The sequence below is a fragment of the Poecilia formosa genome, unplaced genomic scaffold (assembly GCF_000485575.1).
Source record: "Poecilia formosa unplaced genomic scaffold, Poecilia_formosa-5.1.2 Scaffold219, whole genome shotgun sequence".
Taxonomy (NCBI): domain Eukaryota; kingdom Metazoa; phylum Chordata; class Actinopteri; order Cyprinodontiformes; family Poeciliidae; genus Poecilia; species Poecilia formosa.
The window spans coordinates 350,455-362,686 of NW_006800158.1; the positions used below are offsets into that span (position 1 = coordinate 350,455).

The window sequence follows — 12,232 nt, forward strand, 5'->3', positions numbered from 1 at the left end:
ATAAAATGCACTGAAACAAAGTTATGTCTCTTTTTAGTAAGAACAATTTATAAGAGAAATATTAATCACATAGTCACTAAGTATTTTCAGGGTCTAAGCTAAAATTGAGCACAGAGATTACATAAAATGAAACACACGCAAAATATATTAATATTTTTTGTGTACATTTTTCTGAAAATTTTAAAAGGTACTTTCTTCTGTTTTTGTTATTTATATTTCTTGAATTTGTTGATATTGTACGAATCAATGTTAAATACTTACATGTCCATATATGGCAGAAAAATACTCAGACTCTCATAGGGCATCCTAACTGTTTTACAAAGTAAGGGAAGCTTTCCAGAATGTGATTATCATTTGCATTCTATATACGATTGTTCATTTTGTTCCCATTTGTGATCCGCTCAATAAAAAGGTTTATAATAGATGACCCGACGTTATGACCCTGCAACATGTTGACTAAGATGTTTTCACACTTGATCTTTCCTTTGTGTTTCAGGTATGGCTTATCTGGGCGGTGCTTGTAGTGCAAAGAGGAAGTGTGTATTAGCAGAGGACAATGGACTTAATCTGGCCTTCACCATTGCTCATGAGCTCGGTCACAAGTAGGTGGTGCCCAGACTCATGTCATGCTTTTTGAATGAAAAGTCTTTTTGTTATTTGTTTGTAGCAATGCTGACAAAATGTGATACTGCTGCAGCGTAATAAAAAATTAACCTCAGGAGAAATGTATGAGCTCAGTATGTTGGAAGTAAAGACTAAAATATAAAATACCTTTTCAATATCTCTTTCTGAACACGACATGTTTTACAGAGTTTGTGATTATATCCCAAAGTTAAAATCAATGTGTGATAGTATGTAATCTGTGTGAAGTGCATTTCTGCATGGAGACATCAGAAGGAAAGGCCGGTCAGGGAGACAGCTTTCAGTTTAACATGAAGTTTCACACATTTTTTTCACGTGTTACAAGACAAATCATGATGTTTGTTAGCTATGTTCTACAACGTTTCAGTATATTACAAGCTCACCCAGTCAGTAAAAAAGTAAACCTCCTTCCAGGTTATTTTAAAAATAAACTGAAAGTAATGCATGAGTGGAGAAGCCACAAGATTTTCCACAGGGTCATTATTTAAGAAGAAAAACATCAAAATAGAAAAGCTGAGCCTGAGAGACACTGCCTCTGTGGGGTTTAGGAGAAAGTCAAAGTTAGGTTGTTATGTGGTTGAAATTAAATACATTTTCAACATACATAATGTTTCCTATTCAATCCCGAACAGACACAGAAGATTGTTTTCATTACAAAGCCCACATCTGTTCAAGTGATGCTGACACATTCTGAAGTGTCACAGTGAATAAATTCAATTAGAGGGAAATTAGAAAGAAGACTGCTGGGCTTTTAAGGAAAAGGCAAACTGGATAAAAACAGGAAAAGCGAAAAATGATGAAGAAATAAAACTGAATAACACTGGGGGTCATATGAAGGGTGAAAATTTAGTCTGATGTAAATAGACAGAAAGGTAAGTGGGGTAAGTGTATTAAAGCTCTATCTCATAAAAAGAGAATTTCAGATATTTGGGATTGTTCCTCTTTAACCACTTTGTGATGCATTGATGATTCCCCCTCAGCATGGGGATGAGCCATGATGACGACCATGCTAACTGCACCAGCCACTCCCACATCATGTCTGGTGAATGGGTGAAAGGCAGAAACCCAAACAACCTGTCATGGTCCTCCTGCAGCAGCAGCGACCTGCAGAACTTCCTCAGGTCAGAAAGTGTCTCTCACTAGTGATTGTTTCAATCAGGACCTTACAAGCTAGTGCACAACTCACAACCATCACTCAAAATAAAACAAGGATAGATTTGCAAACATATATTTTGGACTATATTCCTCATATGAGTATTGCTTTCACTGAAACAGATCTGGAGCCAGCATGTGCTTACGCTACACAGACCCTAGTAGGCCCTACAGGATGCACCTGTCCTCCAAGCTTCCAGGGATGCACTACAGTGCGGACGAGCAATGCCAGATCCTGTTTGGAATCAATTCCACTTCCTGCCCTGACATGGAGGTACAACATGCAACTGATTCCTCCATCATTTGCAACCGTATGTCAGTTGACATGTAGCAATAAAAATGTGTGTGTGAGGGGGGTGGGAGGGGATCTGTGTGATGGTCTCTAAGTAACACTAATGCCTTGCAGCAAGATCCAGCCACTCCCTTCCCCATATTTGTGTGACCCAGTTGGGGTCATTTAGGTTCAAATTATATATCATGAGCTTTATATCATGTTATAACATTATTCCCTTATCAAACACATTAATGCAGTGTTGTTTTGATTCATTCAAGAAAGTCGGAAGAATCCTTGAATCCCCCATGGCAACCATTCAGGGTCCCTTAACGTTTGCTCGCACAAAGACCCGCCTACACTCAAAGCTCCGCCTTGGAGCTTCACTCCCCAGCTGAGCTCCCGCCTCCACCCGTTCCCCACTCAGTTACCCCAGACTAGCGGCTGCAGCAATTAGCAAACACCTGGATGAACTGAGAGTCTGCTGAACGGTTGTAAACAGCATAATGACATGTTGAAGGCAGAGTGTTGGAAAGAGGAGCTTTTTAAAGAGACAGAGGTCCAATTTTAAGGCATCATACTCATCGTCTTTTAAATCATTTTTGATATATGCACCATTTTCATAACAACTGAAGGTAATATAGTTACTTCATTGTTTTACAAAAAACATATAATATTGCCCCTTTTAAAAAATTACATTGAAAATGAAATAAAAATGAATCAGAAGCAATGTCTGCCAATTTGTGACTCTGCTGGCTCTAACACAACATCCCCGCTCTCTACTGTGTGTCTCTGATGGTTCTTCAGCATCTTATGTGTGCTGGCCTGTGGTGTTTAGTAAATGGAGATCCTTCATGTAAGACAAAACTCGATCCTCCTCTGGAAGGAACAGAGTGTGGAACAGACAAGGTAAGATCCTCAGAAATCCACCAAATGTTCCTCTCATCATTTCACAGAACCTTTTCTCAGAGGATGTGCAATGTTCTCACATTTCTGACTTCAACACAGTTGTGAAATATGAATGTTTCCTTGATAGTGGTGCAGAGGGGGACAATGTGTCAGTAAGGCTCCCATCCCCCAACATGTGGATGGAGACTGGAGTCCCTGGAGTCAGTGGAGCATGTGCAGTCGGACCTGTGGTACTGGGGTCCAGTTCAGGCAGAGGAAGTGTGACAACCCGCCGTATGTTTCTGTGTGCATATGTGTTTATTTTCTGCTATACATTATATTGCAGTCACCAGCTGAAAAGAGACAAACAAACTAAAACTTGGTATTATTCCCAGTATTAAAAACCCATACTGCAGGAGATTAAAAGGATGGAGACAGCAACCATCTCCATCCTGAGACTAACTATAATTAACTTTGACTCCTTCTGTCTCTAGGCCCGGTCCTGATGGACAGCACTGTCCAGAAGCCAGTGTGGAGCACAAGGCATGTCAAGGCCAGCCGTGCCCCAAAGGGGCCCCGAGTTTCAGAGACCTGCAGTGTCTTTCCTATGACCAACATGCCAGTAAAAGAAAGGGCAGAGTGCTAACTGCGTTCATTAATGATGGTGAGAAACAAACACAAAAACAAACCTCATCGTGGTTAGTGTGCACTGCAGGAAGGAAGGGTTTGTAGTTTAAGGCTTTTTCTGTCAGAAGTTTTAAAAATGTATGTAAATCTTTTTTTTATAAAGTCCTGATCTACTGAATTAAGCTTAATTAAGCTTAGACCAAAAACAAAAAAACAAACAAAAAAAATACAAGAATGTGTAGCATAACAGAGGCTGTCAGTTTTCATCTACTGCAGTTATCTTTTTATAGCTATTCATAGTAATGTAGTTTAACATTATTATTTGTATGTTCATCTTTTATTTCTCCTGCTAAAATTGAGCTGTGTGTGTCTGTGTGTGTGGATGAGCAGATAAGCCATGTATGTTGTTCTGCAGCCCGGTGGGTCATGATGTCCCGGTCCTGATGGCTGACAAAGTTATTGATGGCACTTCCTGTGGGCCTTATGAGTCAGATCTCTGTATTAAAGGGAGCTGTAAGGTACGCATCAACATGACAGCTCTAGTTTGTGCTGCTGATGAGGACATGGGTAAGGCATCCAACTTATTCTCATATCCCATGATGCTTTGCATGAATAATGTGCCACAATTTCAAACGGTTGGAGTAATTATCCAGTGTCATTGTAGGTGCATGTTCAACCCACACTACTTGAAGCCACAAGTTAAACTTTCTGTGATTATAAATGAGATCACAAACAGATTTTTAGCTAAATTACAAACCAGCTACATCAAAAATACAACAGTTAGGCACCAGAACCGTTCTACTGGAGATTTCACTATCTTCCCTGAAGTTGCACTCAGTCAGTCATAGCCACCTGAACCAGGATAAACTGACTTTTAGTCCCAGTGTTCAGTGGAACGTTTAGATCTTGAACTAACAGATGTGACTAAAACTAAACCCAGTCGGGTAATAGCCCAAAACATGTTGGGGGAGAGGAGGGCTTGGTACAGTTCAGGAAAAACAGAGATAAATTATGTAATTATGTCTTAAATTAATCCTAAATTATGGCAACTGTTAATTCCTTGCACAGTCTTTGTGAATACGGTTTAGCCACAAATACATTGTCTCTGGTTATTCACACATGAACTTGTAGAGACTCTAACTTCTCCTTTGTGACTGTTGGTTTTTTTTCCCTATGAACAGAAAATTGGTTGTGACGGCATCATTGGCTCCTCAGCAAAGGAAGATACATGTGGTGTTTGCAATGGACATGGGGACTCCTGTAAAATTGTGAAAGGAGACTTCAACTACACCAAGGGAATGGGTAGGTGTGTCAGTTTTAGTATCAGACCTCTATCATGCATTTAGAGCTGGGTCAACTTCACACAATACTTTCCATCTTTGACCTTTTTTTAATCTGAAAAGCCAGCTCTCATGTTGACAAATTACTTTTCACACACCTGACATCTATTTTGATACGGCTGAAAAATCATCTCATACTATCACGAAAACCTTTTAGCAAAAACATGTTTTTTTAATTGGTGTGTTTCCATGAAGCAAATTTATTTTTGTAATTTCAATTTGCACAATTTTATGGTAAATAGAAATGCAGCTGCTGACTTTGCAGCAGTCCCATATATTGAGCAGCATATGGCAAAAGTGTAAATAGATGACCATTTTCTTCCTTTCTCAAAACTATCAAATCAATATTTGTGTTTAAACTACACAATAATTCACTTCAGTTAATTTATATTTCTTCTTTTGCTTGTGTGTTTCTGTGAGGCTACGTTGAGGCTGTGGTGATTCCTGCAGGAGCGTGGAGGATCAAAGTCATGGAGGACAAACCTTTACATAGCTTTCTGGGTAATCATGTCTTGGATCACTCACCACAAATATATCTTGTAAATCTGTACTTAAACAGATGGGTAAAACATATTTTCCCTTGTCTTATGGATGGAACATATGACAAATACTGACTTCTTTGTGTGTAAATGTTAAATATCTGTTATTCAGAAAACTCAATCTGTAATTTTCCTATAGCTCTTAAGGACTCCAGCAAGAGATCCATCAACAGCGACTGGAAGATTGAGCTTCCGGGAGACTTTGAGCTGGCTGGGACTATGGTGCGATACGTTAGAAGAGGACTTTGGGAGAAGATTTCTGCCAAAGGGCCGACTAAAACTCCCTTACACCTAATGGTAAGGTGGGCCAGTGAGTGGGTGGGTTACACATGCCTAGAGACAAAATGTACTCTCAGTGTTTATAATTAGTCAAAGAAGATTTGTTGAAGCAATACCCTCTCACTAAATATGAAACTTAAGTTTAAAGGTGGGTAAGAGTGGGTTCTCCCTCCCTCAGTCAAAAAACTGATAGAGGGAGTCATGTAGGTGAGCTGAGCATTAGGTATGGGTATGTACAGTTGTTTTTCCTGTGTTGTCCTGTAATGGACAGGCGGTTACCCCCAACATCCCATAACTAAGCGGGTATAGATGATCAATGGATGTATCTAACTATTGATCAACAGCTGGCTGAAATAAATTGACAGGACATGAATCAGTACTATAATGATAAAAAATCATATCCATGAGTGAAATAGGCTCCAGGGTTAGCAGCAAAGGTTAGCAGCAAAGGACAATGTGAGGAGAATAAATGTCACTGGCCCATTAAGGCTTGCTGAGCCTTCTTCAGTTACTTTCGTTGTGATCGTAGGTCCTGCTCTTTCATGATCAGAGCTATGGGATCCACTATGAGTACACCATACCTGTGAACACGAGCCAGGAACGGAGCAGTGAAAAACAGACAGAACCAGAGTACCTCTATGTCTGGGCTCACAGTAGCTGGCAGAACTGTTCTGTTCAGTGTGGAGGAGGTAAGAGTTCAACATTATTCACAGAGCCATGCCAAGGTATTCATTCCCCTTCTGGTTCTTTCACAGTTGCAATACGCACGTTTTCTTTGGTGTTTTTTTCTTCTTTTTTTTTTTTGCTCATGCAATTTAGCACTCCTTATTTGAATCCATATTCCATCAGGTCCTCAGTAAACTGTCTGAGCTGAGATAGATCAGTTAAATAATTGATTGAAAATGCTTCTCACTGAAATGTTGGCCTGTGTGATTATTATTGTTTTTTACTGCATTATGTATATAACCTTTACAGAAATATGTTTTTTTTTACATATATGTTAAAACTGTAAGCATGTTGTGACTGTATAATAATATGAGACAGATAGTCAGTGAAAAGCTCGAGCTCCTCCTCCTCCCTGAGCTACTATTGATGTCTGAAGAAATGCTGACCAAAAACAACCAATCAGAGCCAGGGGGCTGGGCTTAGAGCTGTCAGGCAATGCTGCTCATTGTGCCAATGGAGGAGAAACAACTTCTCCTTTTGCTTGTGTGTTTCTGTCAGGCTATGTTGAGCCTTCACTTGATGTGAAGTTACATCATAGACTCAGTGACTCAAAATGAGAAGTGAAAGAATAAAAGCTGAGATATTCTCCACAGGTGATTGGGGGCCCTGCTCCGTCTCCTGTGGTAACGGTCTCCAGCAGAGACCAGTGGTGCCCAAAGTTATCCACTGTCTTAAGTGGCTATGCTGACTAGCTTTAGCATTTCTGGCAGGCAATGTTGTGGTGAACCAGCTATAGAGTAGCAGACAACAAGGGGCAGATGGTGAACACGAGAGTGATTGACAGCGCTAAGACCTGCATCCTGACTCCGATTGGTTGTACTGGGAACACTGAGAGAAGACAGAGGAACTCATTTTTTCCCCCCATAAATTATCTGTCTGTCACGACATAATGATAATTTTAACAAATATGTGAAAAGCATTTTTTATAAAAGTTACACACCTCAACTTTAATGCTCCCATGTGTTTGCAGTGACTGCATCCAAAGCAAAGTTCAAACAACGAGTTGGAACCAAACTGCTTGTTCTTATCTGCTCTCCCAGTTTTCCTTGCTCTGTCTCGCTCTTTCAGTTTTCTTTTTTCTCACATATACTCACTTCATCGTCATACAGTGAAGATTCTGAATAACATTATCCTTTGTCTAGCTTGAAGTGAGGCTTGGACACATCTACAGATTTGTTAATGTCTCTTTGCTTAAGTGGGGGGTTTGTCTGGGTCTGGTTATCATCTTCAGACCTGACATCAGGAATCAGATGCTGTGCTGAGTGGGGATATTATTGTTATCCATATTCATTTGTTTTTGTTTTTATTAATAAGTCAAATAGTCTAAAGTTGTTTTCAGTATTCCATTTTGTTCGTCATAATTTGTTAGTGATTCAATCCTATACTCAGTATTCATTTTTTGGGCCAGACAAACCTTCCCTGGTACTTTGTAGACTGCAGAACCAGTGAAGAACTGACCCATGGTTGTGTTTCATGCAGGTGAGAGGAGCACAGCGGTCTCCTGTATGAGGACAGTCAACAACAGCATGGAGGTTGTCAGTGATAACTACTGTCACCCTGAGACCCGGCCCCAGGCCAAGGTGCAGGGCTGCAACACTCTGCCATGCCAGTACAGGTCAGCGTCCCACACACACACACACACACACACACACACACACACACACACACACACACACACATCAAGACATCTTAGACCAGAGGTGCCCAAAGTGGGTCTTGGAGGGCCGCCCAGCACCCTACATGTTTTAGTTCTCCCTGGTTTAACCACCTACATCCAATAATGGCTCATTAGGTGACCTAAGAAGAACACTGACATGTTGAGGAGGTTGTTACTACAGGAAGAGAACTAAAACATGCAGGATGCCGGCCCTCCAGGACCCATTTTGGGCACCACTGGACTAGACAGTTTTAAACATTTGCAGCCAGACATTTACAGTAGAGATATTTCCATTCTGAAGTGATTCTGTTTTCTATCAATGTTTGACATTTGATGCAATTATTATAATTAATCATTTATTATTAATGATATTATTAGAAGTCAGTGGTTGATTCAAACAGCAGGGTTTCCATAGAAACTTTTAATCTACCTGTAATAATAAACTGCGCTTGATGATAAATAGGATTAACTGAATGTGTGTGAATGAATTGAATTTTTTTAAGTGCCTTGAGTTGAGACGGTGTTTGTTGTAAAGTGGTGCTATAGAAGTAAATTGAATTGAATTCAGTTTTTCTGCTTCTCTAATCTGGAGCAAACTTCTAGAAAACAATGAGTTTCTTTAAACCAAAGATAAAAACCAGTTAGATTAGAGTTGCCTTGTTCAGTCAGTAATAACAGGAACATCATTCAGTTTTAAACTGAGCCTGTTAGTCACTGACGTTTTCCCGCATTGACAAGATTACTGAGATTGCATAGAAAACTTGATGTGACGTTACATCATATGTGTCATAGACTCAGTTACTCAAAATGTGAAGTGAAAGAATAAAAGCTGAGATATTCTCCACAGGTGGGTGGCAGGTGAGTGGGGGCCCTGCTCCATCTCCTGTGGTAACGGTCTCCAGCAGAGACAAGTGTCTTGTGTTTATCCCTCACTAAATGGCTCACTCATCCACACCAAGGACAGGGACTGCCACGGGGGCAAACCTGTGGGGCAACAGAACTGTGAGGGCAACTTCTGCCTTCCAGCATGGGAGGCCTCAGACTGGACACAGGTAGTCCAACACTCTATGGGGGGAGAGGAGGAACTCTTTGGTGCTACTTAGTGCAGAATTTACACTAGATTGTTACAGTAAGTTTAATGAGCTAAGTTCATTATTTGTTAAAAATACTAAATAATCTATGTTTAAACAGTTCATAGCCGTCTAGGGTGGATTTGGAAGGTCTGAGCAGACTGTGAACCTTCTATTGGTGTAAGGTCTCTATGTCTCTGAGTAGAAACGCCTCCTGAAGGCTGAATGCTGGTCGAGTGTCACAGAGTTTATTATATTACTGTTGGAACTTTATGTATATAAAAATGTTGTATGTCCTTTATGCTTTGATAATATTTTCCTTACCATTTCCAGTGTTCATCAGCCTGCGGTCGGGGTGTTCGCACGAGGACAGTGCGGTGTAGAAGCCCAGATGGAGGATGTGAGCCTGATTCCAAGCCCAGTCAACAGGAACCCTGTGAGGAAGACGTAGAATGCTTTGAATGGAGGTTTGGAGACTGGTCCAAGGTATGAATGTCAGTCAACATATTTAGTGTATGGTTAAAGTTGAGTTAATGATGAGCAGCTGGATCAGTAAACACTGGTATTAATCACTTCTCATGAACAACATTTGGTCTTTTTATCAACAAAGATCTGTGGTATCCTTGTTGTCTGGGAGAATGCTGGCAACTTAAAAACAATCTTTATTCCTCGCTTTGCCTTAGATTTTCTTAAGCAGATTTTCCAAGTTAAATGTCTGAACTTGCATCACTATTACACTGAACCACTTTGTTTTTATGGCTGTTAGATACTTATCTATCCATGGTGCAGTAAACATTTAAACATGGCGTGGTCATCCAGCTGCTCACAGGTGTGGAGTTCACCTGTTCAGTTCTAGTCATGATAGAAAAGTCCAGCCATCGTAGCATTCAGGAAGGAGTAGAAGTCTGTGTCCCAGAGATGAAACTGCTTTAGTGTGGAACTCATAACTGACCCCAGAACAGAAGCCAAAGACCTTGTGAAGATGCTGCTGAAGCCAGTGAGACAGAAACATTATCCACAGAGAAACGTGTTCTGTAGCAACATGGGCTGAAAGGCCACAGAGAGCAGGAGGCCATTACTGCAAATGAAGCACAAGAAAGACAGATTGCAGTTTGCAAATGTCCACAGAGACCTTCATATTTGGAGACATGTCTAGTTGTTTGATAGAACTAAAGTGGAACTGAGAAAAAAACAGGAATGCAAGTAAACCTGAGAACAACATCTGACCTGAACGGTACGGGGGTGGCTGCATCATGCTATGGGGCATCGTGTTATATTGCTGTTGCATTTCATAAAACAGATGCATCATGAGAAACGAACATTATGTAGAAATGTTGACGCAACACCTAATTTTATTTTGTTCTGTGTAAGCTTCGCTTTTCAACAACAGTTAAGCATAAAATGAATGTAACATAATGGATGACTCTCTGGCCATTTCAGTGCTCATCCACATGCGGAAAGGGTCTACAGTCACGAGTGGTCCAGTGCATGCATAAAGACACAGGTCGTCATGGCGACAACTGCCCACTAATGCTGAGACCACCAATTTACCGATCCTGTTACCGTGAATCCTGCTTTAACAGAGGTGATGTAAACTCTGCTTCTGTTATGTTATATTGAACAGATGCTGCAAATTAAACAGCAGCGTTTTTTTCAATTCCTTCAGTTAGTTCAGTTTGGAGTACAGATTTGTTGCTGTAGCAACAAGTTTGCTAATTTTGTTGTATTTTTACAGCAAAACCAGCCGATGCCTGAAGATTAACCCTCCTGCTGATAGGATAGCTCCTCTGCTCTGAAGCCCCCCGGCTGACTGGTGGACAAGGGAGAATACATCACCTCCACAGCAGCTGGTTAAATGGATATTTTCAAGTCAAGTTGGGTTCTTTCAGTTGTGGAGCGAAGAGGATCTGTGCCAGACGTTAATCCTTCCCACTTCATCAGGAAAGAAGCTTTTCTTTAAGATGAATTGCACATTATATTTGATCATATATTTGATACTTTTTTTTAATTATAGGTTAATGTCTGTGTTTCCAACATTAAATTACAATGTAAAGCACAGACCCTACATTGTTATGGACAAAGAAATCTTGGAATTTAAGAAATTTGGAAATCAAAACTTTAGAAACAGTAACTTTTGGTGCTTTTGCTCCAAGCTGCATTTATGTTTAATTTAAACAATAACAGAAATACTTGATCCTCCTGACCACAAGGTCCTGATTGATTTTATGTACTGTGTTTAATGCACGGGGTTGTGTGGTAGTTTTGGGTCTAAATACTGGTGCTATAAAAATATGAGACGGAACTAAAACCCAAACTTTGTCGTAAAGATTATATGAAATGATGTTGTGATAGTGAAGATGTTTCTTTGCTAATGCTGCTGTAACTCTGTATACCTGTATTACAAACACTTCAAGTAAATTACTTAATGCATATAGTTTAAGCTTAAGTAATGTTTAGCATAAATAAATACATTTTCCTTTGTTTTTAAATAGCTTGTTCTGTCCAACAGAACATCAGACTGTCTCATGCTCTGATTGGAGCATGAAAACATGCTTTCATCATGATTGTGAATCTCAGTAAAGCTGCATGTCAATGTGTATGAAAAAATGAAAAGTATTTTGAAATCCCATTTCAGTTTTTTTTTTTACTAATAGTTTCCAGCTAACAACTATTTGCTGCCTGTAATCTTGTCTTTCTTCTTTTTCAATTTTTTTTTTCATGTATTGGTCTATATTTGTGTAACCAAAACCTAATTATATTTTTCAGTCCTATAAAAGAAAACTTTTACAATTTTATTACATTTTCTTTTTTTACAAAAATAGTGAGAATATTTATGACCGCTCCATAAAATGAACATCAACCACAGCTGATATTTCTAGATGTATACTCCATCTCAGGCTGCACAGTGGTGCCGTTGGTAGCACTGTTGCCTTGCAGCACGAAGGTCCCAGGTTTGAATCCCAGCCTGGGGTCTTTCTGCCTGTTCTTCCTGTGTATGTGTGGGATCTCTCCAGGTACAAACCAACAAAAACATGACAGAT

At 39.9% G+C, this 12,232-nt stretch overlaps 1 protein-coding gene across 1 annotated transcript in view; it reads left to right on the plus strand.

Moving 5' to 3' along the window:
* Window positions 1-11,986, plus strand: part of adamts17 (ADAM metallopeptidase with thrombospondin type 1 motif, 17) — a 21,632-nt gene extending 9,646 nt beyond the window's left edge. The window contains 16 exon segments of the mRNA XM_007568234.2: window positions 462-602; window positions 1,623-1,763; window positions 1,918-2,068; window positions 2,873-2,974; window positions 3,102-3,247; window positions 3,448-3,617; window positions 3,971-4,098; window positions 4,762-4,882; window positions 5,341-5,421; window positions 5,599-5,756; window positions 6,268-6,427; window positions 7,944-8,079; window positions 8,969-9,173; window positions 9,525-9,677; window positions 10,632-10,776; window positions 10,927-11,986. Coding sequence (XP_007568296.1) covers window positions 462-602; window positions 1,623-1,763; window positions 1,918-2,068; window positions 2,873-2,974; window positions 3,102-3,247; window positions 3,448-3,617; window positions 3,971-4,098; window positions 4,762-4,882; window positions 5,341-5,421; window positions 5,599-5,756; window positions 6,268-6,427; window positions 7,944-8,079; window positions 8,969-9,173; window positions 9,525-9,677; window positions 10,632-10,776; window positions 10,927-10,946 — 2,158 coding nt within the window. The 3' untranslated portion in view covers window positions 10,947-11,986.
* The last annotated feature ends 246 nt before the right edge of the window (window positions 11,987-12,232 follow it).